Below are 26,550 nucleotides of genomic sequence, written 5' to 3' on the forward strand. Positions count from 1 at the left end.
GAATAATATATATATATATTAATTAATAACATTATATTCCCATCAAATGTGCAGAAAATGGAATAAATACTCTTATGATACATAAAAATTGAATTAATAACACTTTTACAATAAACATTTGCAAGCATGATAATTGATATGTTGTTCATTATTATAAATCAAACATCCCACAATGTAGACTGTTCATACACAGGCATTGGATCATAGCCAGTTGAGTTTTATGGGAAGTTGACAACTGAACCAAAATGTCAGGTACATGTCTAATGCCTGTGACTTCAGGTAAAAAAAAGTAAATTTATCTTTGTTTAAAGACAAAGGTGTTAAACTTCACTGCTAAGATAACCTGATAATTGTTCTGATTGTGGATGTCTCATGTTGAACATAATTATATCTACCAAACCAAAAGGTGTACTCCTTGAACACTATTTTAAGGCAAAAAAGGGTATAAGAAACCCTGAAAAACAGAAAGCTTCGGGGGCTTTGCCCCCCTGGTCCCCCACCAGGGCTTTGCCCTGGACCCATCGGGGGCCTTAAGCGGCCCCCTGAACTTTTTAACCACTTTTTAAAATGATGAGCTGTTGCAGCTTTGAAAAAAATAATGAATACACCCATGTGTAGTCGCCTTACATGAAAAGGTAAAGGTCAAGGTAATGTCGCCTTACATGAAAAGGTAAAGGTCAAGGTAATGTCGCCTTACATGACAAGGTAAAGGTCAAGGTAATGTCACCTTACATGACAAGGTAAAGGCCAAGGTAATGTCGCCTTACATGAAAAGGTAAAGGCCAAGGTAATGTCGCCTTACATGAAAAGGTAAAGGCCAAGGTAATGTCGCCTTACATGAAAAGGTAAAGGCCAAGGTATTGTCACCTTACATGACAAGGTAAAGGCCAAGGTAATGTCGCCTTACATGACAAGGTAAAGGTCAAGGTAATGTCGCCTTACATGAAAAGGTAAAGGCCAAGGTAATGTCGCCTTACATGACAAGGTAAAGGCCAAGGTAATGTCGCCTTACATGACAAGGTAAAGGTCAAGGTAATGTCGCCTTACATGAAAAGGTAAAGGCCAAGGTAATGTCACCTTACATGAAAAGGTAAAGGCCAAGGTAATGTCGCCTTACATGTCAAGGTAAAGGTCAAGGTAATGTCACCTTATATGACAAGGTAAAGGCCAAGGTAATGTCGCCTTACATGAAAAGGTAAAGGCCAAGGTAATGTCACCTTACATGACAAGGTAAAGGTCAAGGTAATGTCGCCTTACATGACAAGGTAAAGGTCAAGGTAATGTCACCTTACATGAAAAGGTAAAGGTCAAGGTAATGTCGCCTTACATGACAAGGTAAAGGTCAAGGTAATGTCACCTTATATGACAAGGTTAAGGCCAAGGTAATGTCGCCTTACATGAAAAGGTAAAGGCCAAGGTAATGTCGCCATAATCTTGATGATTCTTACCAACCTCTTACTGGTAACAACCTAGATCTCATAATTAACAAGCTCCAGGCTCTTTTGTGCTCCAGCATGAAGACAAGGTGTTTTACACGTTGTGCTGTGACATCAATGGTGTTGATATAAACAAATGATGCTTGAGAAATACCAAAATTTAATGAAACGAAACAAGTTAACAAAAGTTGCAAATATTTTTTATGTAAACTTGACTGTAGTAGTTAACTCTAAATCACTAAGCAATAGAACTGTCAACTTGCTTGAAATACAGGAAATTGCACCATTTTTGATTATTAGATAAACGCAATTGCCGGCAGGATGAGAAAACTCCTCTCCGACACAACCCTTGCTCTTGATCAGTTACATACTTGGAATATTATTGCCCAAACCGTGAAAAAAGACCTGCAAAAAGGGTAAGACACTTGACAATCAACAAAAACATTCTGGCTCCCCAGCCCCGAGTTACTCTCAGGATAATGCAATACAGACTAACTAAATACTGACCAAGTCAGTTGGCAACCTAAGAAATTTGATTGAAAAGACATTTCTTTGTGATTTCTAAAGAAATGTTTGTATGTTTATTTGAGTAGCACTTATTATGTGATGATGTCCTGATTCACTTATTATGTGATGATGTCCTGATTCACTTATTATGTGATGATGTCCTGATTCACTTATTATGTGATGATGTCCTGATTCACTTACTATTTAACTCAGCAGACTTTGAAGTAGTTATATGTTTGTCAAGCAATTTGTTATAATATGAAAACACTGCCAACAGTGGGCTTTAAGTATTTGTACAAGTATGATAACTAATATAAATAAAGTTATAATAACAAGTGTTTGAGTAATAATTGGTTTAAAAGATTACAGGACGTAACCAGGATTAGTGTGTACACTAGTCTGGGGTGAAGTATTTATAATGAAAGTAGGGTTTAGACATGCCATTTTGGGGCATTTACTTCACTAAGCCCTGACCTGCTACGCAGATCATGGGGCATTTGCTTCACATTGCTATTACCCAGCCATGCAGATCATGGGGCATTAACTCCTCATTGACATGGCCCTGCCCTGCAGATCGTGGTACTGTTAAATGATCCATGCATCAGACGGTTGTCTCAAGTCATCACTTTGTCTTCCATTATTTGCTTATGAGGTTGGAGAGTCAGTCATTGTTTTTAAAATGAATGCATTGCACAATAGTGGTGAAACAAAAGAACTTAAACTTTGATTTATCTTTGGAGTGTTTCTATGTGAAACTTGCCTTGAATAGGCTTTGTGAATGTGGTTTCAAGCTGAAGGATTCTTGTTGTACAGAATTGTCATGATACTGGTTGTCATTGAAGAATTTAATTTACAAAAGTACTATTGATTAAATGGATAATATCTCGTGAATAAATAATAGTGCATGGTACAATCTAATACATAAGTTTGACCACCTCTGACAAATAATCTGCAACAAGTGACATGGTAGAGCCATGTTTCAATTGGGGGTACAGTACACTCAATGAGTTAGACCCACTTTTCATTTCCCTCCGCAGATTTTCGCTATCGCGGCCAACACAATGATTTTATCGACTGTCCGCGTTCCTCAGAGTTTGAATTTAAGGTCCTCTGAAGAATCTATGCTAAAGTTATTTTATTTTTAGCTTGACTATTCGAAGAATAAGGAGAGCTATACTACTCACCCAAGCGTCGGCGTCACCCCTTGGTTTAGGTTTTGCGTGCAAGCACACATAGGTTAATATCTCAGCAACTACTTGAGGTATTGCATTGAGACTTTATACAATGGTACTCAACCATCCAACCTACTTAATTAACCAAGTTAGATAACTCTAGTTTGCATTTAATGCAAAAAATAGGCCTATATTATTTGACTTAGAAATTCTGGTTAAGGTTTTGCGTGCAAGTACACAGAGGTTAATATCTCAGCAACTGCTTGAGGTATTGCATTGAGACTTTATACAATGGTACTCAACCATCCAACCTACTTAATTAACCAAGTTAGATAACTCTAGTTTGCATTTAACGCAAATAATTGCCCTTTATTATTCGACTTAGAAATTCTGGTTAAGGTTTTGCGTGCAAGCACACATTGGTTAATATCTCAGCAACTACTTGATATATTGCATTGAGACTTGATACAATGGTAGTCAACTACCAACCTACTAAATTAATCAAGTTAGATAACTCTTGTTTGCATTTAATGCAAAATAATTGCCCTTTATTATTCAACTTAGAAATTCTGGTTAAGGTTTTGCATGTAACCACATTTAAGTCAATATTTCAGCAAATATATCATGTATTGCATTGAAACTTTAGATATGTATTCCCAACAATATAACCTACTAAATTAATGAAGTAAGGTAACACTTTTTTGAATAGAATGCAAATTATGGGCCTTTATTATTTGACTGTAGGTTAATATCTCAGCAACTACTGGATGTATTGCATTGAGACTTTATAAAATGGTACTCAACCATCCAATCTACTTAAATAACCAAGTAAGATAACTCTAGTTTGCATTGAATTAAAAAAATGGCCCCTTTTTTATTCGACATAGAAATTCTGGTTAAGGTTTTGCATGTAACCACTTTTAAGTCAATACCTCAGCGAATACATCATGTATTGCATTGAAACTTTACACACAGGCTCCCAACCATTTAAACTTCTTATTTAATCAAGTAAGATAACTCTATCTTTCATATTATATAATTTTTGCCCCTTTATTATGCGACTTAGAAATTCTGATTAAGGTCTTGCATGTAAGCACACAGAGGATAATATCTCAGCAACTACTTGATGTATTGCATTGAGACTTTATACAATGGTATTCAACCACCCAACCTAATTGAATAACCAAGTTAGATAACTGTTTTTTGCAAATAATGGCCCTTTATTATTACACTAAAAAATTCTGGTTAAAATTTTGCATGTAACCACATTTATGTTAATATCTCCGCACATCATGTATTGCATTGAAATCTAATCTAACAGTGATCCATGCATGTTTCGCCAAAACCTTTCAATCCTTACACTGAAAAGCGGCGGAATAGTCGAGCGCGCTGTCTCTGTGACAGCTCTTGTTATTAAAATTTTCAACCGGTTAAGACGGCTCCAGTAAATTGCAATTATTCTTTTTCCTCTGCCCGTTTTGCATGAAGTTAGCTTACCACAAGACTGTAGTCGTATTTCACTAGTTGCACATGACTGAATACATTGATAAACTCATTTCATCCGAGAAAGGCTAGGTTACACAATTTCGGAAAATCAGGAGGTCAAACACACGTTCAAAGTTCACAGCGCATGGTTTTGAAAGCCTTCTTGCCTTGTTTTCTGTGGAAAATTCCATTACATGTCATAGCTATTTTTAACCACCAATAATAAATAGTATATTGTACATTGTATTGATCACGCTCTTGACGTCAGAGGTCATGCTTCAGAATCGTGTAAATAGTCGGCTGCTTTATGATGCAATAAAATTAGTGGCAATACTTTAATGATTCAATGTTTATTATTCCAGACAATATTCAATTGGCATTTACAGACACAAATACAAATTAAACGTTGGTACATGTAAGAACCTTTTACACTTAACAATGTGCATAAGCATAAAAATAAATAACTTCTAAACAAGAATGAGGTCTTGCTTATCTGATTAGACTCGTAGTTCCGCTGGGGGAACATAAAATCGGACGATTCTCAACGCTATCGTTCATATTAAACTCGGCGGTAAGCCAGCCATTCGGAGGAACTCTGGGGGATTTTAGCAAGGGCAACAGTTTTACCCTCGGAGGAAATCCGCGATCATCGACTTTATCCCTCGGAGTGAGCGAGGAAATTGGGTCTAATTCGTTGAGTGTACTGTATGTTAATTTAAGGAAACTGTCCACATTATGCAATTGTATTCTTTAAATTTTATATACTAAATTTTATGCATGATTATGAATAATGTGTAGAAACTGAATATCATAGACCTGTATGAAATCAACTTCAGAATATGCTGTATTGACAATGAACTAGCATAAACACTGATAAATACATTACAACCGAAACAGGCGATGTTGCTATTTAAAGATTTTCAGAAAATCACAGTTGAAAGTGACTGGGGTCAAACACACGTTCAAAGTTTCCAGCACCTGGTTGAAGGCATTCAGCAGATTATATCCCTGCAATTTACCACAATGACACAATCTCTTGTGTGGTGGTAAAGCGTTTTTTGCAAAATATGCGTGGTTGGTAGTATTGATGATCATGACAATGTACCGGGTACTTGAACGGCCTAGGTGTTGTTGTTTTTTCACATGCAGCTACACAGCAGTGCCATCAAAATGATGTTGTTTTCTGCTTTCCAACAAGGGTTAAATCTACATTCATTAATTTTTCCAATTGTCACTTACATAACCTTATACTATAACTTTTAAGGGACTATACTGATGAAAGGCCTTATATTTATCTTTCCCTAGTCCATTATTTCATGGTAATTACCCATTGTTAATATCATTGTTGAAAACCCCTGATATTGCTGGACAATAGGTTATGACCCCATTGTTTATATCAGTGTTGAAAACCCCTGATATTGCTGGACAGCAATAGGTTATGACCCCATTGTTTATATCAGTGTTGAAAGCCCCTGATATTGCTGGACTGCAATAGGTTATGACCCCATTGTTAATATCATTGTTGAAAACCCCTGATATTGCTGGACAATAGGTTATGACCCCATTGTTTATATCAGTGTTGAAAACCCCTGATATTGCTGGACTGCAATAGGTTATGATCTCATTGTTTATATCAGTGTTGAAAACCCCTGATATTGCTGGACCGCAATAGGTTATGACCCCATTGTTTATATCAGTGTTGAAAACCCCTGATATTGCTGATTGTTTATATCAGTGTTGAAAACCCCTGATATTGCTGGACTGCAATAGGTTATGACCCCATTGTTTATATCATTGTTGAAAACCCCTGATATTGCTGGACGGCAATAGGTTATGACCCCATTGTTTATATCAGTGTTGAAAACCCCTGATATTGCTGGACGGCAATAGGTTATGACCCCATTGTTTATATCAGTGTTGAAAACTCCTGATATTGCTGGACAGCAATAGGTTATGACCCCATTGTTTATATCAGTGTTGAAAACCCCTGATATTGCTGGACAGCAATAGGTTATGACCCCATTGTTTATATCAGTGTTGAAAACCCCTGATATTGCTGATTGTTTATATCAGTGTTGAAAACCCCTGATATTGCTGGACTGCAATAGGTTATGACCCCATTGTTTATATCAGTGTTGAAAACCCCTGATATTGCTGATTGTTTATATCATTGTTGAAAACCCCTGATATTGCTGGACGGCAATAGGTTATGACCCCATTGTTTATATCAGTGTTGAAAACCCCTGATATTGCTGATTGTTTATATCATTGTTGAAAACCCCTGATATTGCTGGACGGCAATAGGTTATGACCCCATTGTTTATATCATTGTTGAAAACCCCTGATATTGCTGGACAGCAATAGGTTATGACTGCATTGTTTATATCAGTGTTGAAAACCCCTGATATTGCTGGACCCCAATAGGTTATGACCCCATTGTTTATATCAGTGTTGAAAACCCCTGATATTGCTGGACCCCAATAGGTTATGACTGCATTGTTTATATCAGTGTTGAAAACCCCTGATATTGCTGGACCCCAATAGGTTATGACCCCATTGTTTTTATCAGTGTTGATTGGATAAGTGTGACCTGATTTAGGTTTCGCTGTTAAATTAACAGCTATTCTTTAATGTATATTGTTGAAGACCTCTCTTTAACAATTAGTAATCAATTGCAGAGGATTTCACTCCTTTTACGTATAGTAATGATGAATAATTATTTTAAATACAAGGATTGGTCAAATTTGCCTTCTGTTTCAATGCTGTAGAAGTAGGGCACATGCACTAGGAAGAATATTCTGATAAAATGTGCTTCATGAACTTGCTCAGATATACAAAAAAATTAAATCAATATTCAACAAATTGGAATGATTATTGGTTAAAAATAACTGAAAATTAAAATAATTTCAGGATTTACCTTGAAATAAAAAAAAATATGAAAAGAAAAATGTACCGCAACAAATATAGACAAATAATAAGTTTACATCATTTAGGCCACTTAATGTATAAATACATGTTTTATATGATTTTGCCACATTTTTATGATAACATTTTAGTACTTTTATTTTACAATTTCTGCTATAAAGATTTTTTTTAAATATTCACAATATCTATGTCATAAATGCATTTATTTTGTAAGTTATTTAAATACTTCGGTAGGCTATGATACCTATCTATTTCTTTTCAGGTATTAAGGCTCAAATGATTCAGCTCTATTCAATGCAAACCCATAACACCATGAACAGATCGTGTTAGACATTTTGATGTTCTGAATGTGTCAGTTGAGGAATTAATTTGATGTTTTACTCCAACATGTGTTTCATCATTAGAATGTTATCATTACTGTACTTGCATGTATTGAGATTGCAAGTGATTACATCATTTACATGACTAACAAGTTAGAAGTCAGAAAAAAATACATGTTTGTTTAAATATCATACATTTATATCTTAGTTATATGTCGCTAGAATCCTTTCAATGTATTTTTTTACAAGTGACTTGTTTTGTTAAGCTGTTGTCAGCATAAAGACAAACAATAACACAAGTTATCTTGTCCTGATGGTGAACAGATTTAACTGTAACTTAATAAAAACACCCAAAGTTAGTATGCTTAAACTAAAGCTGCATTTTTGGGATGCATTATGTTTGGGGGGATACTGACAGTGATATGAAGCGTGTCATAGAGTAACATTCCATGCCAGCCCCATTATTGTGCGGACTCAACTGTCACTACAGGTCATCCTACAGGAAACTAATCTGTCCCTATTGCCCTGTCAAACAGACATTTCAATATCAGTTATTAGACAAACATTATCACTTGGACTTTCATAAGAATCTGACATTTATCTAAGTAGTTGATGCTATGAGCCCTGTGTCAATATCAGTGTATAGAAGTTTGTCCACTACAGACCAAGATTGGCTTGTAATTTTTCTTTGGTCCTCCCACTAAAATGTTGACAATCTTACTTTCAATACAAAGTTAATACTTACGAGAAATACAACAAAAGGCACCGTTTTATATTAAAATCCTCTTTACAGGTTTAGTATTGCCTATATATTTAGGTTCAGAGCTTATGTCTCAAGTTGCGCCTTCATGATGCTCCCCTTCTAAAGTCAAATCCTTGGACCTCCCTGCTTCCTGGCTTATACATTTTTGGTGAAAATGTTGTTAAATTAATCTGTATCTCATGTGTCTATGGCCATTTAGAAGAAAAATAGCCCTAATATATAATTGATCTATTGCCTTGCTTCATGGTAATTCTATACCAAATATGTTGTGGAAGTCAAAATGCAGAGATAATAAACAAGTAGGTCTAATTGCTTTGCAATTTTATGAAAGCAGTATTACACTTACATATTTGCATCATTTATCAATATTGCCTCATATTAGGTCAGGAGGAATTACTCTTTTCTAAAGCCTACTATCTCAGTTGAAGTTACTGCCCTTTGATATAGAGATTGTATTAGAATTTATTCTAATCTTTGGTTCAGTAAGCACATCGGTCATCATTTGTATACGACCGATAGAAAATGCCTCATTTATCCATAGGTATGGGGGGACAGGGGTTTAGAGTGTGAAAACTCAAGTCACGTTTATGATGCATTCTGATTTAAGCTAGATTTATGTACAGATTACATACAGATTACATACCAAGATCCTTCTCTCCACTCAGGATACTGATGGATATATTGGATGGTTGGAGCATTGAATATTCATATATGTTATTACCTTATTTGCAATGATTGTATTGTTGTGCAAGTTAGATTTGACTGTCTGTCATCAAGAGTAAATCTGATTATGCCTAACATTCTAGGTGGTAGTCCAGTGCTTTTGTTCCGGAAAAATTCCTAGAATGTCCTGTCTTGTATGGACTTAAAGATGGAAAAGGCCTGGAACCCTCAAAATAACAGTCAATGTAAAACCCCAAAACTCTAAAAAATCCTAGCTGGACTTCATACTGGGAGCCAGACAAATCATACAATGGACAAAACATCCCATGTCTTTTTGATGAGGTGGACAAAACATCCAATGGACAAAATATCCCAGACCATTTTGACATGGTGGACAAAACCTCCAATGGACAAAACATCCCAGATCATTTTGACAAGGTAGACAAAACATCCCATGTCATTTTGAAGAGGTGGACAAAACATCCCAGATTGTTTTAACATGGTGGACAAAACATCCCAGATCATTTTGAAAAAGAGGACAAAACATCCCAGATCATTTTGAAAAAGAGGACAAAACATCCCAGATCATTTTGAAAAAGAGGACAAAACCTCCCACATCATTGGACAATTTTTTTTAGATCATTTTGATAAGGTGGACAAAACATGCCAGATCAATTTGACATGGTGGACATAATATTCCAGATCATTTGACATGGTAAACAAAACATCCACACCTGGATATTAGATCCCATAAATGTTTGCCAGTATGGACACACACTTATCCCCACAACAAATGTGTTTTTTTCACTCATTAAATTAAATGAGTGTAACCTAATTGTTAATAGGCTTTGAGTGTCAAAATGAACTTGGATATTTGTCCACCTAGTCAAAAATGACATGGATGGTTTTGTCCACCAAGTCAAAAATGACATGGATGGTTTCATCCACCTAGTCAAAAATGACATGGATGGTTTTGTCCACCTAGTCAATATGACATGGGAGGTTTTGTCCACCTAGTCAATATGACATGGGAGGTTTTGTCCACCTAGTCAATATGACATGGGAGGTTTTGTCCACCTAGTCAAAAATGACATGGGAGGTTTTGTCCACCTAGTCAAAAATGACATGGATGATTTGTCCACCTACTTTAAATGACATGGATGGTTCTGTCCACCTAGTCAATATGACATGGATGATTTGTCCACCTACTTTAAATGACATGGGAGGTTTTGTCCAACAAGTCAAAAATGACATGGGAGGTTTTGTCCACCAAGTCAAAAATGACATGGATGATTTGTCCACCTACTTTAAATGACATGGGAGGTTTTGTCCACCAAGTCAAAATGACATGGGAGGTTTTGTCCACCTAGTCAAAAATGACATGGATGATTTGTCCACCTACTTTAAATGACATGGGAGGTTTTGTCCACCTAGTCTAATTGACATGGGCGGTTTTGTCCACCTAGTCAAATTAACATAGGAGGTTTTGTCCACCTAACCTAATTGGCATGGGTGGTTTTGTCCACCTAGTCAAAATATGACATGGGAGTTTTTTTTCACCTAGTCAAAAATGACATTGGAGGTTTTGTCCAACAAGTCAAAAATGACATGGATGGTTTTGTCCACCTAGTCAAAAATGACATGGGAAGTTTTGTCCACCTAGTCAAAAATGACATTGGCGGTTTTGTCCACCTAGTCAAAATATGACATGGGAGGTTTTGTCCAACAAGTCAAAAATGACATGGGAGGTTTTGTCCAACAAGTCAAAAATGACATGGATGGTTTTGTCCACCTAGTCAAAAATGACATGGGAGGTTTTGTCCACCTAGTCAAAAATGACATGGGAAGTTTTGTCCACCTAGTCAAAAATGACATGGGAAGTTTTGTCCACCTAGTCAAAAATGACATGGGAAGTTTTGTCCACCTTGTCAAAAATGACTTGGGAGGTTTTGTCCACCTAGTCAATATAACATGGATGGTTTTGTCCACCTAGTCAAAAATGGCATGGGAGGTTTTGTCCACCTAGTCAAAATGACATGGATGATTTTGTCCACCTAGTCAAAATGATATTGGTTGTTTTGTCCACCTAGTCAAAAATGGCATGAATGTTTTGTCCACCTAGTCAAAAATGATATTGGTTGTTTTGTCCACCAAGTCAAATATGACATGGGATGTTTTGTCCACCTAGTCAAAAATGACATGGGATGTTTTGTCCACCTAGTCAAAATGACATGGGAGGTTTTGTCCATCTAGTCAAAGTAACATAGGAGGTTTTGTCCATCTATAGTCAAAATAACAGGTTTTGTCCATCTAGTCAAAATATGACATGGGAGTTTTTTTTCACCTAGTCAAAAATGACATGGGAGGTTTTGTCCAACAAGTCAAAAATGACATGGATCGTTTTGTCCACCTAGTCAAAAATGACATGGGAAGTTTTGTCCACCTAGTCAAAAATGACATTGGCGGTTTTGTCCACCTAGTCAAAATATGACATGGGAGGTTTTGTCCAACAAGTCAAAAATGACTTGGGAGGTTTTGTCCAACAAGTCAAAAATGACATGGATGGTTTTGTCCACCTAGTCAAAAATGACATGGGAAGTTTTGTCCACCTAGTCAATATAACATGGATGGTTTTGTCCAACTAGTCATAAATGACATGGATGGTTTTGTCCACCTAGTCAAAAATGACATGGGAGGTTTTGTCCACCTAGTCAAAATATGACATGGGAAGTTTTGTCCACCTAGTCAATATAACATGGATGGTTTTGTCCAACTAGTCATAAATGACATGGATGGTTTTGTCCACCTAGTCAAAAATGACATGGGAAGTTTTGTCCACCTAGTCAATATAACATGGATGGTTTTGTCCACCTAGTCAAAAATGGCATGGATGTTTTGTCCACCAAGTCAAAAATGACATGGATGGTTCTGTCCACCAAGTCAAATATGACATGGGATGTTTTGTCCACCTAGTCAAATATGACATGGGATGTTTTGTCCAACAAGTCAAAAATGACATGGGAGGTTTTGTCCATCTAGTCAAAATAACATAGGAGGTTTTGTCCATCTATAGTCAAAATAACATAGGAGGTTTTGTCCATCTAGTCAAAATAACATAGGAGGTTTTGTCCACCTAGTCAAAATAACATAGGAGGTTTTGTCCATCTAGTCAAAATGACATAGGAGGTTTTGCCCAACTAGTCAAATTGACATAGGAGGTTTTGTCCACCTAGTCAAAATAACATAGGAGGTTTTGTCCACCTAGTCAAAATAACATGGGAGGTTTTGTCCACCTAGTCAAAATGACATGGGAGGTTTTGTCCACCTAGTCAAGATTTACATGGGAGGTTTTGTCCACCTAGTCAAGAATGACATGGGAGGTTTTGTCCACCTAGTCAAATTGACATGGGAGGTTTTTTCCACCTAGTCAATATGACATGGATGGTTATGTCCAACTAGTCAAGAATGACATAGGATGTTTTGTCCACCTAGTCAAACCTGACATGGGAGTTTTCGTCCATCTAGTCAAATTGTCATGGGAGGTTTTGAATTTCTTCGTGCAGCATCAGTTTGACCTAAGTTTTCTAGTTACTCTTTTGTTGCATGTTCTAAATGAGAAATTCTTAAGTGCACTTAAGTGCATACACTATTTAGTTTGTGATAAACACTTAGCCATTATTTTTATTCAAGGCAAAAGTTAGATCATAGTTTGATAGCGATTAGAGAATTAAATGTATGGATGTTTTGCGAATGGAAGAAATCATGGTAATTAAAGTTGATATGCTTCATTGATAGAGAAAATCACTTCCCATGTTAACCAAAATTACAAAATGAGTCTGTCAATTGATTTATATAAATTTCAAACCAACCAGTTGTATTTCACAAGTAATGTAACATAACAGATGAAATTGCCATAATACATGAGGTCCTGAAGAATTTCTTTGTATTCAAGTTGTGGACAATTATGGGTAATTGTGAAACCCATAATTTACAAACCGATTGTCAGTGTATTATGGGATTTCGTAAATGTGGTTCATTTGAAAAATTTGTTTATAATTTAGAAACTTATATTTGAAGTTGTTTTTTTTGTGTTTTTTTAAATGGATATTGTTGTTTTTTTGAAAATGCAGTGACAGAGGTTTTTGGTTAGACAAGAAGGAATAATGAGTTGATGCTTTTAGGCAGATTTGTTGTAAATTCGAAGTGAAATCCGCTTGTGATGCTAACGCATTACACTAAATTAGTCTGATATATAAAAATGGAAGCATATAGAGATGGAAATATTTTTGATGTTTTCCGAAAAAGCACTTGAAGGGTTTGGTTGGTAGTTTAGAGTGAGTTATTGATAACCTTCAAGATAACCTCTGCCTGCGGTTTCCCAATGAAATGTGAAATGAGTTGGGCATTTAACAGTGCATGTATTTGTTGTGAAGATAATGGGCAAATATTCTGACACAAACTTACTGATAAGAATGTTTAACAATTGCTTATAGCATGAAATATTAAAATATATAGATAAAACTAATCATATTTTGTTTTGGTAAGGAAAAACGAAGAGTTCTAAAGTGAGAAAATAGCTATGATGATATATTTCATGTGGAGTGAATGCTTGCTGTGTCAATGCTAGGAACTTGGAATTTATTTTCAATAACCAAGGATTATTAAATATTAAAGTTATAAACTTCCTCATTGCGGTTGGATGTAGAGAGTGTTGATTGTGGTCCCGTGAGCGTTGTGCCATCATGTTAAAGCCAATGTTAGTTGGGCCGTCTGTTGACCCACAGTCCAGTAGGAACCAGCTGAAGCTGATCTGGGACTCTTCACATGGCCCGCGGAGATCCTCCCTTACCCATGCGGGGAAACCTACGGCCCCTACAGCCAACAAAGCAGAGACCCTGAATTTGACAGCACACTCTAGAAAACCCACAGTTCCAGGTGCTCACAATGGCAAGAATAAACCCCATACCAACAATCCTATGGTCCACAATATGAGTGCTAAGGTGCAATCAGCACACAATGGCAAGATAATGACTCAAACGGCCCATACTGGCTCTGTGGGTCAGAAAGGTGGTACATCTGTTGTCCAAATGAACAGCCACCCTGTTAGACATTCAAGTCAGAATATAGCCTTGAACCATGGTCCAGCCAATCAAAAACCTTCCCATTCTGGTGGAGCCAGACATATGGTTCAGACTCAGACAAATAGTCACGCACTTGGTGCAAAAACAAAGACTAGTGCAAAACAACTGCTACGTCAGATGCCGCAGTCTCTCTCCGACACTGCAAGGTTGCCACACGGAGAACTGGTCTGCCAGGCAGGCTTTCCGGGGACCGAGGAAGATGTCCCAGGGATGTATTTTCCGCTTGCAAGGCGACAAAGCTCGGGCGCTATTGTTGCCAACAAGATCTCTTTCTTTGAGAGAAAGAGAGGTTCTGACAAACCCTCGCCAAAAATATCAAAACAACTCCAGGTACACTGTTCTTAATTGTTCATTTACAAAACTTTTCACTCTGCTGAACACTGGTTTTAAGTATTTATAAATGTTTCTAAATGGTTGTTTTTGTGTTTCAAAGCTATAGGCTATATGGTTGAAATGTTGATTAGTTTTGTTAAGTTCAGGTTTAAAACTGTTAGCAAAAGCTAGCATAAGTGACTCTCAGTCTCGGCCAGTAAGAGCTTTTTTCCCACATTGTCTTTAAACTGCTGCGTATCGTTTTTTCATACAATGTTTACTGCTGTGAAAGGTTAGGGAAAGGTCATCCTTGTATGATGTCCATCTCCTGCTTTCAATGCTCTCAAGAAACAATGGCAAACTGCTTAGTAGGATTGCTGGCATATAGATAACTTGTGAAACACTCCAAGTCTGACAATAATGTGTACTGTGGTTAACATATTAGTATATATCCATAATAAATTCACACACAGTTTATTTTTCAAATTAGGGTAGTCTGTATTCCTCTCCTGTGTTATATAATACAGCTGTATTCCACTCTGTTAAAATTAGTCATTTAACAAAAATAGTGTGTCATTAAAATAACATTGATTATGAAGTCATGTGTCTTTAAAGTGATTTAACCAGTAAAACATGTATATAATAAAAGGATTAGTAGTACTGCTTTTGATCTGGAATGTCAGATTTGATTCTCGTAGATTGTTGCAGAATTTGATTTTACTTTGCTAGCACCGCATGAAATCTGAATGTAAAAAATCTACTTAAGAAGATATAACTTCCTGAATTATAAAAGCCAAACTATTGACCCTGGTATAGCTCAGTAAGTTACTGTCATTAATAGTTATCATTTATTTTTGCTTTACTAAACCATTAATTTCGGCATATTGACAGCCCGAAAAAATTGTTTATAAAAACAAAAATAAGTAATAACTTTCTTAGTTTTTGGCAGGAAAGGTTCTTTGCTAGCAAGCGCGCATGCCCATTAATAAGCACATTTCATCAAACAACTAATGACTTCCTGGAAATTTGGTGGTTGGTTTCATCAGAAGCTGTCTAAATTACTAGAATCCATGGAGTGATCCCGATAGCGGAGACATGAGTATGAATACTATTAAAATAGGTGGTAAACAAACACATTCTTTAAGTACATTAAATTGAATGTGAATGACTGCTAATAACTATTCAAATGATTTTATTATATTTATTTATAATTAAGAGAAAAAAATGAAGAGAAAAAAATGTAATATTTCCAAAGTTTTAAAAAGCATTTTAAAGACAAGTCAATTGATACATAATGTAAGTTTTGCGGAAGAAGGTTATTTGTTAAATTGTACACAAAGTTATGAATCTCTCCACACAAGCATTAAATTTATACAGATAACATTTACTTCCTTAATTGTGTGGTGGGAAATTTATTGCCTGATATCCAGCTTGATTATGGTTGGATAAATAAATTTCAATTCGATTGTGTTATGCATATTACAACACCACCATAAAATACATAAATTCAATCTTAAGTACCGGGTAATTGATGTTGGAAACACGTGCCTCTATTGAATAAAACAAGCGTTGTCATTGGCCAAACTCAATGAAGCGAACTTTCTAGGTCTAACACGATTGGCTGTTTGTCAATCGCACTGACAGGCGGGAGGCAGAGTCGCTCTGTTTGACAAATGTTAGTTCTGATCGATGTCGGGTGTATTTGAGAGCGATATCAGTTCTGATCTCTGAAAAAGTCGGTGAAGTTGACTTCGCTTTGATCTAAGAAAATAGCAAAGTCACTGTGGGCAGGGCGACTTAATTGCCTCTGTCGCCAGGTAGGATGAGCCCTGATACTGAAGGGGATGGCCCATACTGAGGCAGATGCCAAATACGGAGGCGGGTGCCCAAAACTGTGGTAGATGCCTTGTACTGGGGCAGATCATAGATTTTAAAAACATGTTTTATAGTTTGAAGGTTATAACTTGAATATACATGTATAATTCAGAGAATTTTTTTCTGAGATGAAATGATAGTCTTTACACATGTTTGTCATAGAAGACCTACAAATTGGACTTTTATTTCACATAAATGTTATGGTATACACTTTATCAAATTTTATTTTTTAGTTTATTTTAGCAAAATCATTTTCAAACTCCGTATAAAATGAGAGGCTTATGAATCTCTTGATCATATTCAATTGTAATGCCATGTCATGACAAATCATTTTAACAGTTTTATATCCAAACTATGAAATTACTTTTTATATATGTGATTAAGTCATTTATGATGATATTGCTGTATTTACAGGGAAAGATATCGTTCAGTGAGCTCCCTCAGACCCACGAGTATGAGGGTGAGGAGTCTGCCCTCGCCAACTACCTAATCCAGCACCCAGAGGAGAAGGAAGATGTCCTCAAACAGGTTAAAACTGTCCACTGTTAATAAAACCTCTCTCAGGGCCTCACTGTTTGTAAAATCGTTGCCAGTGACTAACTGATCTAAATACGCTTTTACGGGCTTACTTGTCTAAATACCTTTGACAGCGACTTTTGATCTTAATACCCCTCTCAGTGGCTCATTGGGTTAAATACCCTTGCCAGTGACTCACTAGTTGCCAATGAAACACTGGTTAAATACACTGTCAGTGCTTCACTGGTCTCAAGACCCCTGTCAGAGCCTCATTGTTATCTTAAATGGCGTTGGAGGCTGCCGATAGGACATGCTACATGGGTATAAACAAACCAGTGTATTTTAATACAGGAGGAGGACGTAGTAATGGTGGCCCGATGCTGCCCATAGGACCTGCTATATGAGTAAAAATTAACCAGTGTATCTTTATTACATCAGAGGGAGGTGGTGAATGGAGCATGAGGTTGCCCATAGGACCTGCTATAGGAGTATAAACTAACCAGTGTATGTTTGTTACAAGAGGAGGAGGTGGTGAATGGAGCTGGAGGATACTGAGAGACCCTGTTACATAGGTATAAACTAACCAGTGTATGTTTATTGCAGGAGGGGAGGTGGTGAATGGAGCTGGAGGCTGCCCATAGGACTTGCTATATGGGTATAATCTAACCAGTGTATGTTTATTATACCCCCACAAACGAAGTTTGAGGGGGTATATAGGAGTGAGCTTGTCGGTCGGTCGGTCGGTCTGTCTGTCGGTCAATCTGTCGGTTTTCATGGTTTCCGGACGATAACTCATGAAAGGCTAGACAGATTTTAAAATGTTTTGGTACACAGGTGTAACATCAGAAGATACAGGTCAAGTTCGATATTGGGGCTGGTGGGGCCAAGGTCAAGGTCACTGTTACTAAAAATAGAAAAACGGTTTCCGGACGATAACTCATGAAAGGCTTGACAGATTTGAACAATTTTTGGTACACAGGTGTAACATCAGAAGATACCGGTCAAGTTCGATTTTGGGGCTGGTGGGGCCAAGGTCACTGTTACTAAAAATAGAAAAACGGTTTCCGGACGATAACTCATGAAAGGCTAGACAGATTTGAAGAATTTTCGGTACACAGGTGTAACATCAGAAGAAACAGGTCAAGTTCGATATTGGGGCTGGTGGGGCCAAGGTCAAGGTCACTGTTCCTAAAAATAGAAAAACGGTTTCCGGACGATAACTCATGAAAGGCTAGTTTTTCTTGTCAGCAGTGTAACTTCTAAATTACTCAACAGATTTAAATAAAACAATACATGCATGATAAAAGAAGATGCAGTGTGCAGTAACCTTGGAGTTATGGCCTCTTTTCAAAGGAATGGTTTGCCATTCCTGTGTCCAGGCGGCATTTGGGGGTATTCGTCACTCCTGTGACAGCTCTAGTTACAGGTGGGGGAGGTGGTGAATGTAGTGGGTGGTTGCCCATAGGACCTGCTATATGGGTATAAACTTACCAGTGTATACCTTATTACATGAGGAGGCGGTGGTGGTGAATTGAGTGGGTGGATGGTTGCCCATAGGACCTGCTATATGGGTATAAACTAACCAGTGTAAGTTTATTACAGGAAGGGGAGGTGGTGAATGGAGTGGGTGTTTGCCCATAGGACCTGCTATATGGGTATAAACTTAGCAGTGTATTTGTATTACAGGAGGAGGAGGTGGTGAATGGAGTGGATGGGGGCCAGGAGGACCTTCTGAATGACTCTCCGCGAAACCCAGATCAGCCAGACACGTCCATCAAGGCCAACACTGTCATCTCACACAACACAGGTGCTCATTTATTCAGTCTGTTAGTGTAGGTTTAGAATTTTACTATTATACATTGTCTTGGTAATGTTTTAAACAAATTAAAGGCTGTATTTTATACACATGGGTTTCCAGAATTGGCTATGGATAGTGCTGAATCTAAATTAGAATTAAATGTATTTACATCATTTTAGTAGGTAATTTTCTATAAGTGGCATTCGTAATGCCTATTGTAAAAGTGCTATTGATTGTCAGTCATCCTCTCCTTACTCTGTCGTGTATATCCACACCAGGCGCACTGACATCATACAAGTCCAAGATGCAGACAGAGGATTTTCAGTTTGGCATGCGCCTGGCAGAACCAGAGCCTGTTGTCATGGACAACAGGGATGAAGAAGTAGATCCTGGGAGCTTGCAACTGCTGCCTGCCTCAGAGAGTGAAGTGGACGCATTCTCCAGGGAGCTGGGGACGGTTACGGATATGCTGTTCTGACGACAGCCGCACGTAGGATGATTCTGCGACTAATTGTCTCCTTTGAGAGAACACCTGCATGGAGCTCCACAGAAATCCAGCAGTAAAGGGGTGCTGTAAAATACTGATTTCAGAACAGACCGCTCATAGCTTACTGATAGAATATTCCAATAACATTGTTATTAGTAGAAGTGATGTATATAATCACTATTACTCAAATTTGACAATTTAGGCTAAATGAAAATATCTTCCAGTAGAAAAACAGATTGTGTTTATCAACATCTTACATGTTGGCAGAATGTTTGTGGAAGTTGTATAAAAGTCTTAAAATTGATCACGCTAAGAGTTTACAAGTGCCAATATGTCCATACATTATTTTGTATTTCGTTTATATTACAAACTGTATAATGGGTGGATAGGCTTTGTGGTTCTATTAGAGTTAGATAGATGACATTTATGCTATAATCATGAGTTTTTACATTATGTTTGGTTTATGTAAGGGGGGGGGGGGGCTATCCTGTTTGTGTTGCTTTTGGCTAACATAGCTGGATATGTCTGTTCTTACTTCCTCGGCAGGCCCGTATTGCAATTCAGAGTACTTTGTTATTTGTAAAAAAACACATTTTATATAGATGTATGTATTTTTGAGTTCATACAGATCATTTGTATATCATAAATAAATCACTCTCATCTTTGTTCATGTAGTCTCGTAATGTACCAGTGTCTATGATGTTGTAAAAACTACAATTATGTGTAGTGTCAACTTTCTATAAGAAGTATTAAATCATTAAGGGTTATAAGCACTGTTTCACTTTCATAGCCATGTCATTTGTTAGTTCCAAAGTGATTAAGACACAATACTTATTGCTTTTAGACTCTATAGGCTTAAATGTTACTTGAGTAATATTTGAAATAAACCATTATTTGAGAACAACATTCTAGAGTAAACAAACAATTTTCCTTCGCGTCAAAACTCTGTGCATTTCTAAGGAAGAAAGTATAGATGTGCTTAAAAGATATTTCCAGAAAGCTTGTTAAAGATTCTATTTGTCAGCATTAGCTCATACAAATCCGTATTTTACGGAATGAGCATAATTATTAGGATTACAAATTATTATTAGTGTTTGTAAGATTTATAATGTGCACAATGTTCTGAAGTATCTATTTGTCTTCCTGCTATGTGGTTCTTTCATTTTAAACTATGCTGAGCAACGATCCTGCTTGTCCCTTGACCTAGCTGTCTCCTTTCCACTCATGTTAGTGTCCAGTAGAGAATAATATATTTTGAGCTGTATGCTAACATTATAAGTTGCATCTGCAATATACACTTGTTACTTGTTGTTAATTTTTCATTATTAATAATAATATATATATTATTATAATGAATCGTCTTAATCATAACAATTAGCTGTAAGGGATAAGTAAATTGTTTGATTTCTGTGCAAATTGATGAATACTTCAATCAATACAACTCCTGTCTCCTTCCATCATTTCCCTGTTACAGTGCTTTCTATAAGTCTACTTAGAAGACCCGCTACCTGACCATCTAAGAAATATACCAGCTACCTGAAAGTTTTTTATCCTTTCCTGTGGTCATGTTTAAAAATGAAATCATTATAAAATTAAGGGGTTAGGATGTTAAAAAAACAACAACAAAAAGCATGAATTAAAACCAAACTTACCTACCCAACCCTCGACTAAGGCCAAAAAAAGTATCTTGTTGTTTTGGCCTTATTAAAGTTAATTTCTGTGAAGACATCTAGCATTGTTTATTATTTCAGTGAAATGTATGTTTTTTGACTGGAAGAAACTTTCCAGGAGCACAGTTACAATGAACATTCAAGACATCTTGAATATTCCCTGGGTTTAATTTGCTACATGTTATATTTATACCTGCACACTTACATTGGACACCAAATACTTACTTTGCTTTATACTTGCTCCATTATGCCAGACTGTACCGGTTTGTTTTCATTGTTGTAGTTTGCTACATGATCATTTCACATTCCCGAAGTTTTCTGTAGATATGAGTTGCTGCCGGCTAGCAAATAGTGCCTTGGCACGGAGACATTAACAAATGGGATTCATCATCTGCTTATCAAAATGAATGCACTGTTCTGTTTATTTTGTTTTGCATAATTTCATTGCCATTTGTGTATACATTTTCAATGACACAGTTTCATTTTCCCCACTTGTCATATTCCACGAACGCAGTAGAATTTGGTTAGGGCGCTTTTCATTCCAGGCCAGCGTATTATATGCACATTCCTTATAGATTTTCGCTAGAATGAAGGCATTCCATCCCACTTAAAATACTCAAAATTCTTAACTGAAATTATTAAATGTATTTAAGTTATAAAGAAAGTTGTGATTTGATTGAAACTGTTACTTGAAATTTAGTGGAGAATGATTCCCTTACAATTCATACAGTTTAAGAATTTTTTGCTTTGTATTTTAGAACAAGATAAACAATGGTCATTCCTTAAATGAATAAGGAAAGTTGAAGTCGCAAACGCTTAAAACTAGATTAAACATGAATAGTGTGTATGCTGTCTATATAGCCTAACTGTGAAGGTATTTGTAATATTTAGATGTATATGAGATTACATTAAAGACACAAGCCACACTAAAGTACTTAAAACAAACCACAAGCACAGTCATTGCATTATAGATGTTCTATTGACCATATGGCTGTCGTGTGTTTTAACCATATGACATACATAACCATATGACATACATGTGTGTTGACCATATGACTTACACATATGTGTTGACCACATGGCTGACATGTGTGTTGACCATGTTGACCATATGGCTGACATGTGTGTTGACCACGTGGCTGACATGTGTGTTGACCACGTGGCTGACATGTGTGTCGACCACGTGGCTGACATGTGTGTCGACCACGTGGCTGACATGTGTGTCGACCACGTGGCTGACATGTGTGTCGACCACGTGGCTGACATGTGTGTCGATCACGTGGCTGACATGTGTGTCGACCACGTGGCTGACATGTGTGTCGACCACGTGGCTGACATGTGTGTCGACCACGTGGCTGACATGTGTGTCGACCACGTGGCTGACATGTGTGTCGACCACGTGGCTGACATGTGTGTCGACCACGTGGCTGACATGTGTGTCGACCACGTGGCTGACATGTGTGTCGACCACGTGGCTGACATGTGTGTCGACCACGTGGCTGACATGTGTGTCGACCACGTGGCTGACATGTGTGTCGACCACGTGGCTGACATGTGTGTCGACCACATGGCTGACAAGTGTGTTGACCATATGGCTGACATGTGTGTTGACCACATGGCTGACATGTGTGTTGATCATATGGCTGACTTGTTGCTTTTTGTCCCTCCATTATACCAGTGATGCTGTAAACCATGACACAAACATTATTAATCAGAGATGCAGGCATGAAAGGGCACTACGCGTATTCACTGATCACATTTTGGCTCTTACATACAAGTGTTCTTATCATTTTACGTCTGAATGTTAACAATAAACAATACATGTATATATATTTATTTACAGTGATTTGTTTGACATTTGTTCTAAATACTTTCTATAATAAGTTGTAGCACATCAAAAGAGCTTTATATACATGCTTTATTATTTTCTTCGCATAATACATATTTACTGATTTTTCTTGATTTTGCATATGTTAAATTATTAACTCATTTTGTAATCTCTCCTCATTTTACCAGTCATGGATTGAGTCATTTCATTCTTCCACATTGATAATAAAGCATGGTTTACATCTAAAGAAAACATTTTGCAAAAATGATTTCAACCAGTATTTGCATGTTGAAAGCTACATTGTTTATGTTTTATTATCTATACCCTTTTTCATAATTTAAGTTTTTTTCTTTTTTTGTTTTGAACTTGAGAGGGTTCCTATTTTTGCGTTCTCTGTTTGGCTGGATGACCCGATTGTTCTGCTATTTTGACAAAATATCCACCTGGAACAAAAAACGACTTTAGAGCAGTCGGAACACTGCAAATCAGTCTGATAATGATATTTTTTATTATAGAAATGGACTTTAATTAACAAAATCAAATAACAGAATGATGATTGTTTTCCCATTTAAAGTGTTTAAAAGTAAAATATATAAACAAAATTAACTTGATCAAATCATCCAGTTACAAAATGAAAAAAAATCCCTCCTGTAGACAATATTAAATAAGTAGTCTGGTAACAAAAGGTAAAAAAATACCAAGAAATGTATGGATAAGGTTTAAAAATAACATTGTAGGAACTAACAGCATTTTTTGTTACTAATATCTAGCAATAAATTGCAAATTTATACAAAATATATACATGTAAATTGCCAATTTTGCCTTTGACATGAAGTTACTTAGTTGTGGATCGATACTGATCATAAATGAAGGGGTATTTATTGACTAGCAGACTTCAGAAAATGTGTGTTAACAAACTTGAGCATTAGAAGTCTGGGTTTTGTAAACCTGCTTAGATGCTACTTGTTTTCTGACCAAACGTATGGCTGAAGGTGGATAAGAGGCCCATTTCCTACTATTTTTAGTCATTTAAAATTTAATAAAAATAAGAAAATGTGTTACTAGTATATTTAAGTAGGTTAGAAAGGATATACATTGTTCTGATGAAGAAATATGCATCGTGTTTAATCTGGGATTGACAAAGGGAATGTTGGGTTTTTTTCTTAAGAGGGCATGACCCTAATGCGTCATTGTTTACACTTTCCTAAAAGGGCACTCTTGAACATTTGACACACAGTCTTCTAGAGACTTCCCTGTCATCCGTTATTAATGCTTAGGACTTGTTTAAATTGGTGTGCAGTCTAAGTCCTTCCCCCAAATAGTGTTATAGATATGTTTGGTAATTTTTTTACCCTTTATGTCCATGATTAATCATCTGCAACAAGTGTGAAATTAAAGTTTTTAGAACTATAAATGCTATGAGCATAGAAGAGTGGCCATTGATATGCTGCAGAATATACTCCTATACAGCTTTGTGAACACAATGTTCCAATTCCATGTTACTGTGATTTTCTGTTTTAAATTTTAGTGGAATATATTTTCCTGTTTTGCATTTGGGATGTATCGATGTAGCATACACTATTTAGTTATTATGTATATATTATTCAGCTACAATAAAACTCATTTATTACTGAAGAACGGTGTTATTGTTTTTATCTAGGCCAGGTACAGCCTCTTACCATCAAAGTTGATAGTTACGCCATAAATGGAGCCATATAGCATTTGAACTCAGAGGGGACAGAAACAAATTATTTTTGTTTATTTAAGCCTATATATAGAATATATATATATATACATATAAGAAAATAATTTGTTTCTGCCCCATGTGTTTGAACTATTATGCTTATGTGAACATCATTTATGATGAAGAAATATGCATCGGCATAATGAAGTTATGACGTCACTTCCGTGTAAACAAGTTTTTCTCGACGTCTGAACAAATTTTATGAAATTAATTAATTATTAAGTCAAAGAAGTTCGATTTTATAGAAAAAGCATACCATTTTGAAGGAAATTTTATAACAATTGCATGCGTGTGCTTTTTATAAATCTACGATGGAAATTGCGGAAGTTACAGCGAAAAATAAACTTTCGCACAACGTAGACTCTAACCGTCATGTTTCAAAAACGGAAACAAGGAGTTATGATTTAAATAAGAAGAAGGCGATCAGGAAGAAAATGGAGGCGACCGAAGTGAATGATGTGGAAATAATAAATACGGGCGGTGGAATAAAGATCATGCTGAATACTGGTGCGTACGAACTTTTAAAAGTGTCGGCGGAACATTTTTACGCATCTGAAAACGACACGTTCCAGTTTCAAAAGATTCCAGTGACAGATAAAAAAGGAAACATTGTGGAAACGAAGTTTAAAGTTAGCAGTGGTAAGTCTCATATCTATACCTTAAATATGTACCACACGAAGTCAAGTTGCCTTGTGAACGGTAAGCAGGTGGCTCAGTTCATAGATGCCGACTTCCCAAACCTGATTCAAGGAATAGAAAGCTGCTTAGAAGTTAGCAACTCGTCTATAGAAGATGTTAACTCACAATTGAAATCCCTCCTTCATCAGTATAAAGCGATCAGTGTCCCCGAAACCCCTACAGAAGACCTGTCTATACAAGTGCGCGATTCACTCCCATCGGCAACTGCAGCCAGTAATGTTATATTACTAGTCGGGAGTCCATATGGGGAAAAGTCGCTTATTTTTGACGGTCCATGGCATCGGAGAGTAGAATTTGGCATGCATGCTATATCTTAACTTTGATATATTAGTAATCTGAAACTGCCCCATGCCATCCGAAATTTGGCCCTATATGCTCAGAATTAGGTCAAAGGTCAACTGAGTGCACTTTATGTACATGGTAATTGAAAAAACATCATATCTTTGTCAGTTTTAGGTTTACAATAACCCAACTGGTATCAAAATGAAGCTTAGGCTTTGGCCTTTATTTGCCACTTACTAAATTTTATATACCTAATTTGTATACTCATGAATATTAATGAGAATGTCCAAAAAAGGGTGATTTTTTAAAAAATATAATAATTTATGGACAATAGTTTTGCAATATCTTCGTTATTTATGTTATTTATACAGCCAGACTTTACCAAAATAAGGATGAGATATTCCTCTATCAGTAAATATATACTTTTTAATATTTTGATGCATCATTTACATGCACAATTACTGCTTAAAGTGGGTGGGGTAACTTGACACCAAAATCTTGAAAAATCCAAATGTTGTAAAATTAAAAAATCCGATGTTGTTTTCTTTTACATATGGTTTATGTATATAATGTGTATTAATTACCAGTATTTGTACATGGATCAATAACAATTATATAGGTCAAATGTCATTCTAATGCAATAATAAGTCAATTCAAGTCAATGTGTTACGTCGGGAGACCATAAGCGGAAAAGTCGCTCATTTTTGACGGCCCATGGCATCATAGAGTATAACTGATTCAATTCCATAATCGTATTGCCCAATATCAGCTGTGTGTGACTCCACACAATGCCACTGACAAAATCGAATGTGAAGGTGAGAAACTAGGTCAGGGGTCAAGTAAGTGCAAAATTTATTGAAACTCTACCTGTCTTACTCGATGTCGTTTAACTTTAAAACGCTTATATTTATCAACTTATATTTTGTT

General features: G+C 36.5%; 1 protein-coding gene across 1 annotated transcript in view; it reads left to right on the forward strand.

Moving 5' to 3' along the window:
* LOC128223665 (uncharacterized) overlaps positions 1–22,197 on the forward strand; it is a 34,451-nt gene extending 12,254 nt beyond the window's left edge. The window contains exons 3-5 of the mRNA XM_052932941.1: positions 17,014–17,127; positions 18,802–18,922; positions 19,192–22,197. Of these exons, the coding sequence (XP_052788901.1) occupies positions 17,014–17,127; positions 18,802–18,922; positions 19,192–19,391 (435 nt within the window). The 3' untranslated portion in view covers positions 19,392–22,197. The remainder of the gene's footprint in view (positions 1–17,013; positions 17,128–18,801; positions 18,923–19,191) is intronic.
* Positions 22,198–26,550: the final 4,353 nt, after the last annotated feature.

The sequence above is a fragment of the Mya arenaria genome, chromosome 17 (assembly GCF_026914265.1).
Source record: "Mya arenaria isolate MELC-2E11 chromosome 17, ASM2691426v1".
NCBI classification, from domain to species: domain Eukaryota; kingdom Metazoa; phylum Mollusca; class Bivalvia; order Myida; family Myidae; genus Mya; species Mya arenaria.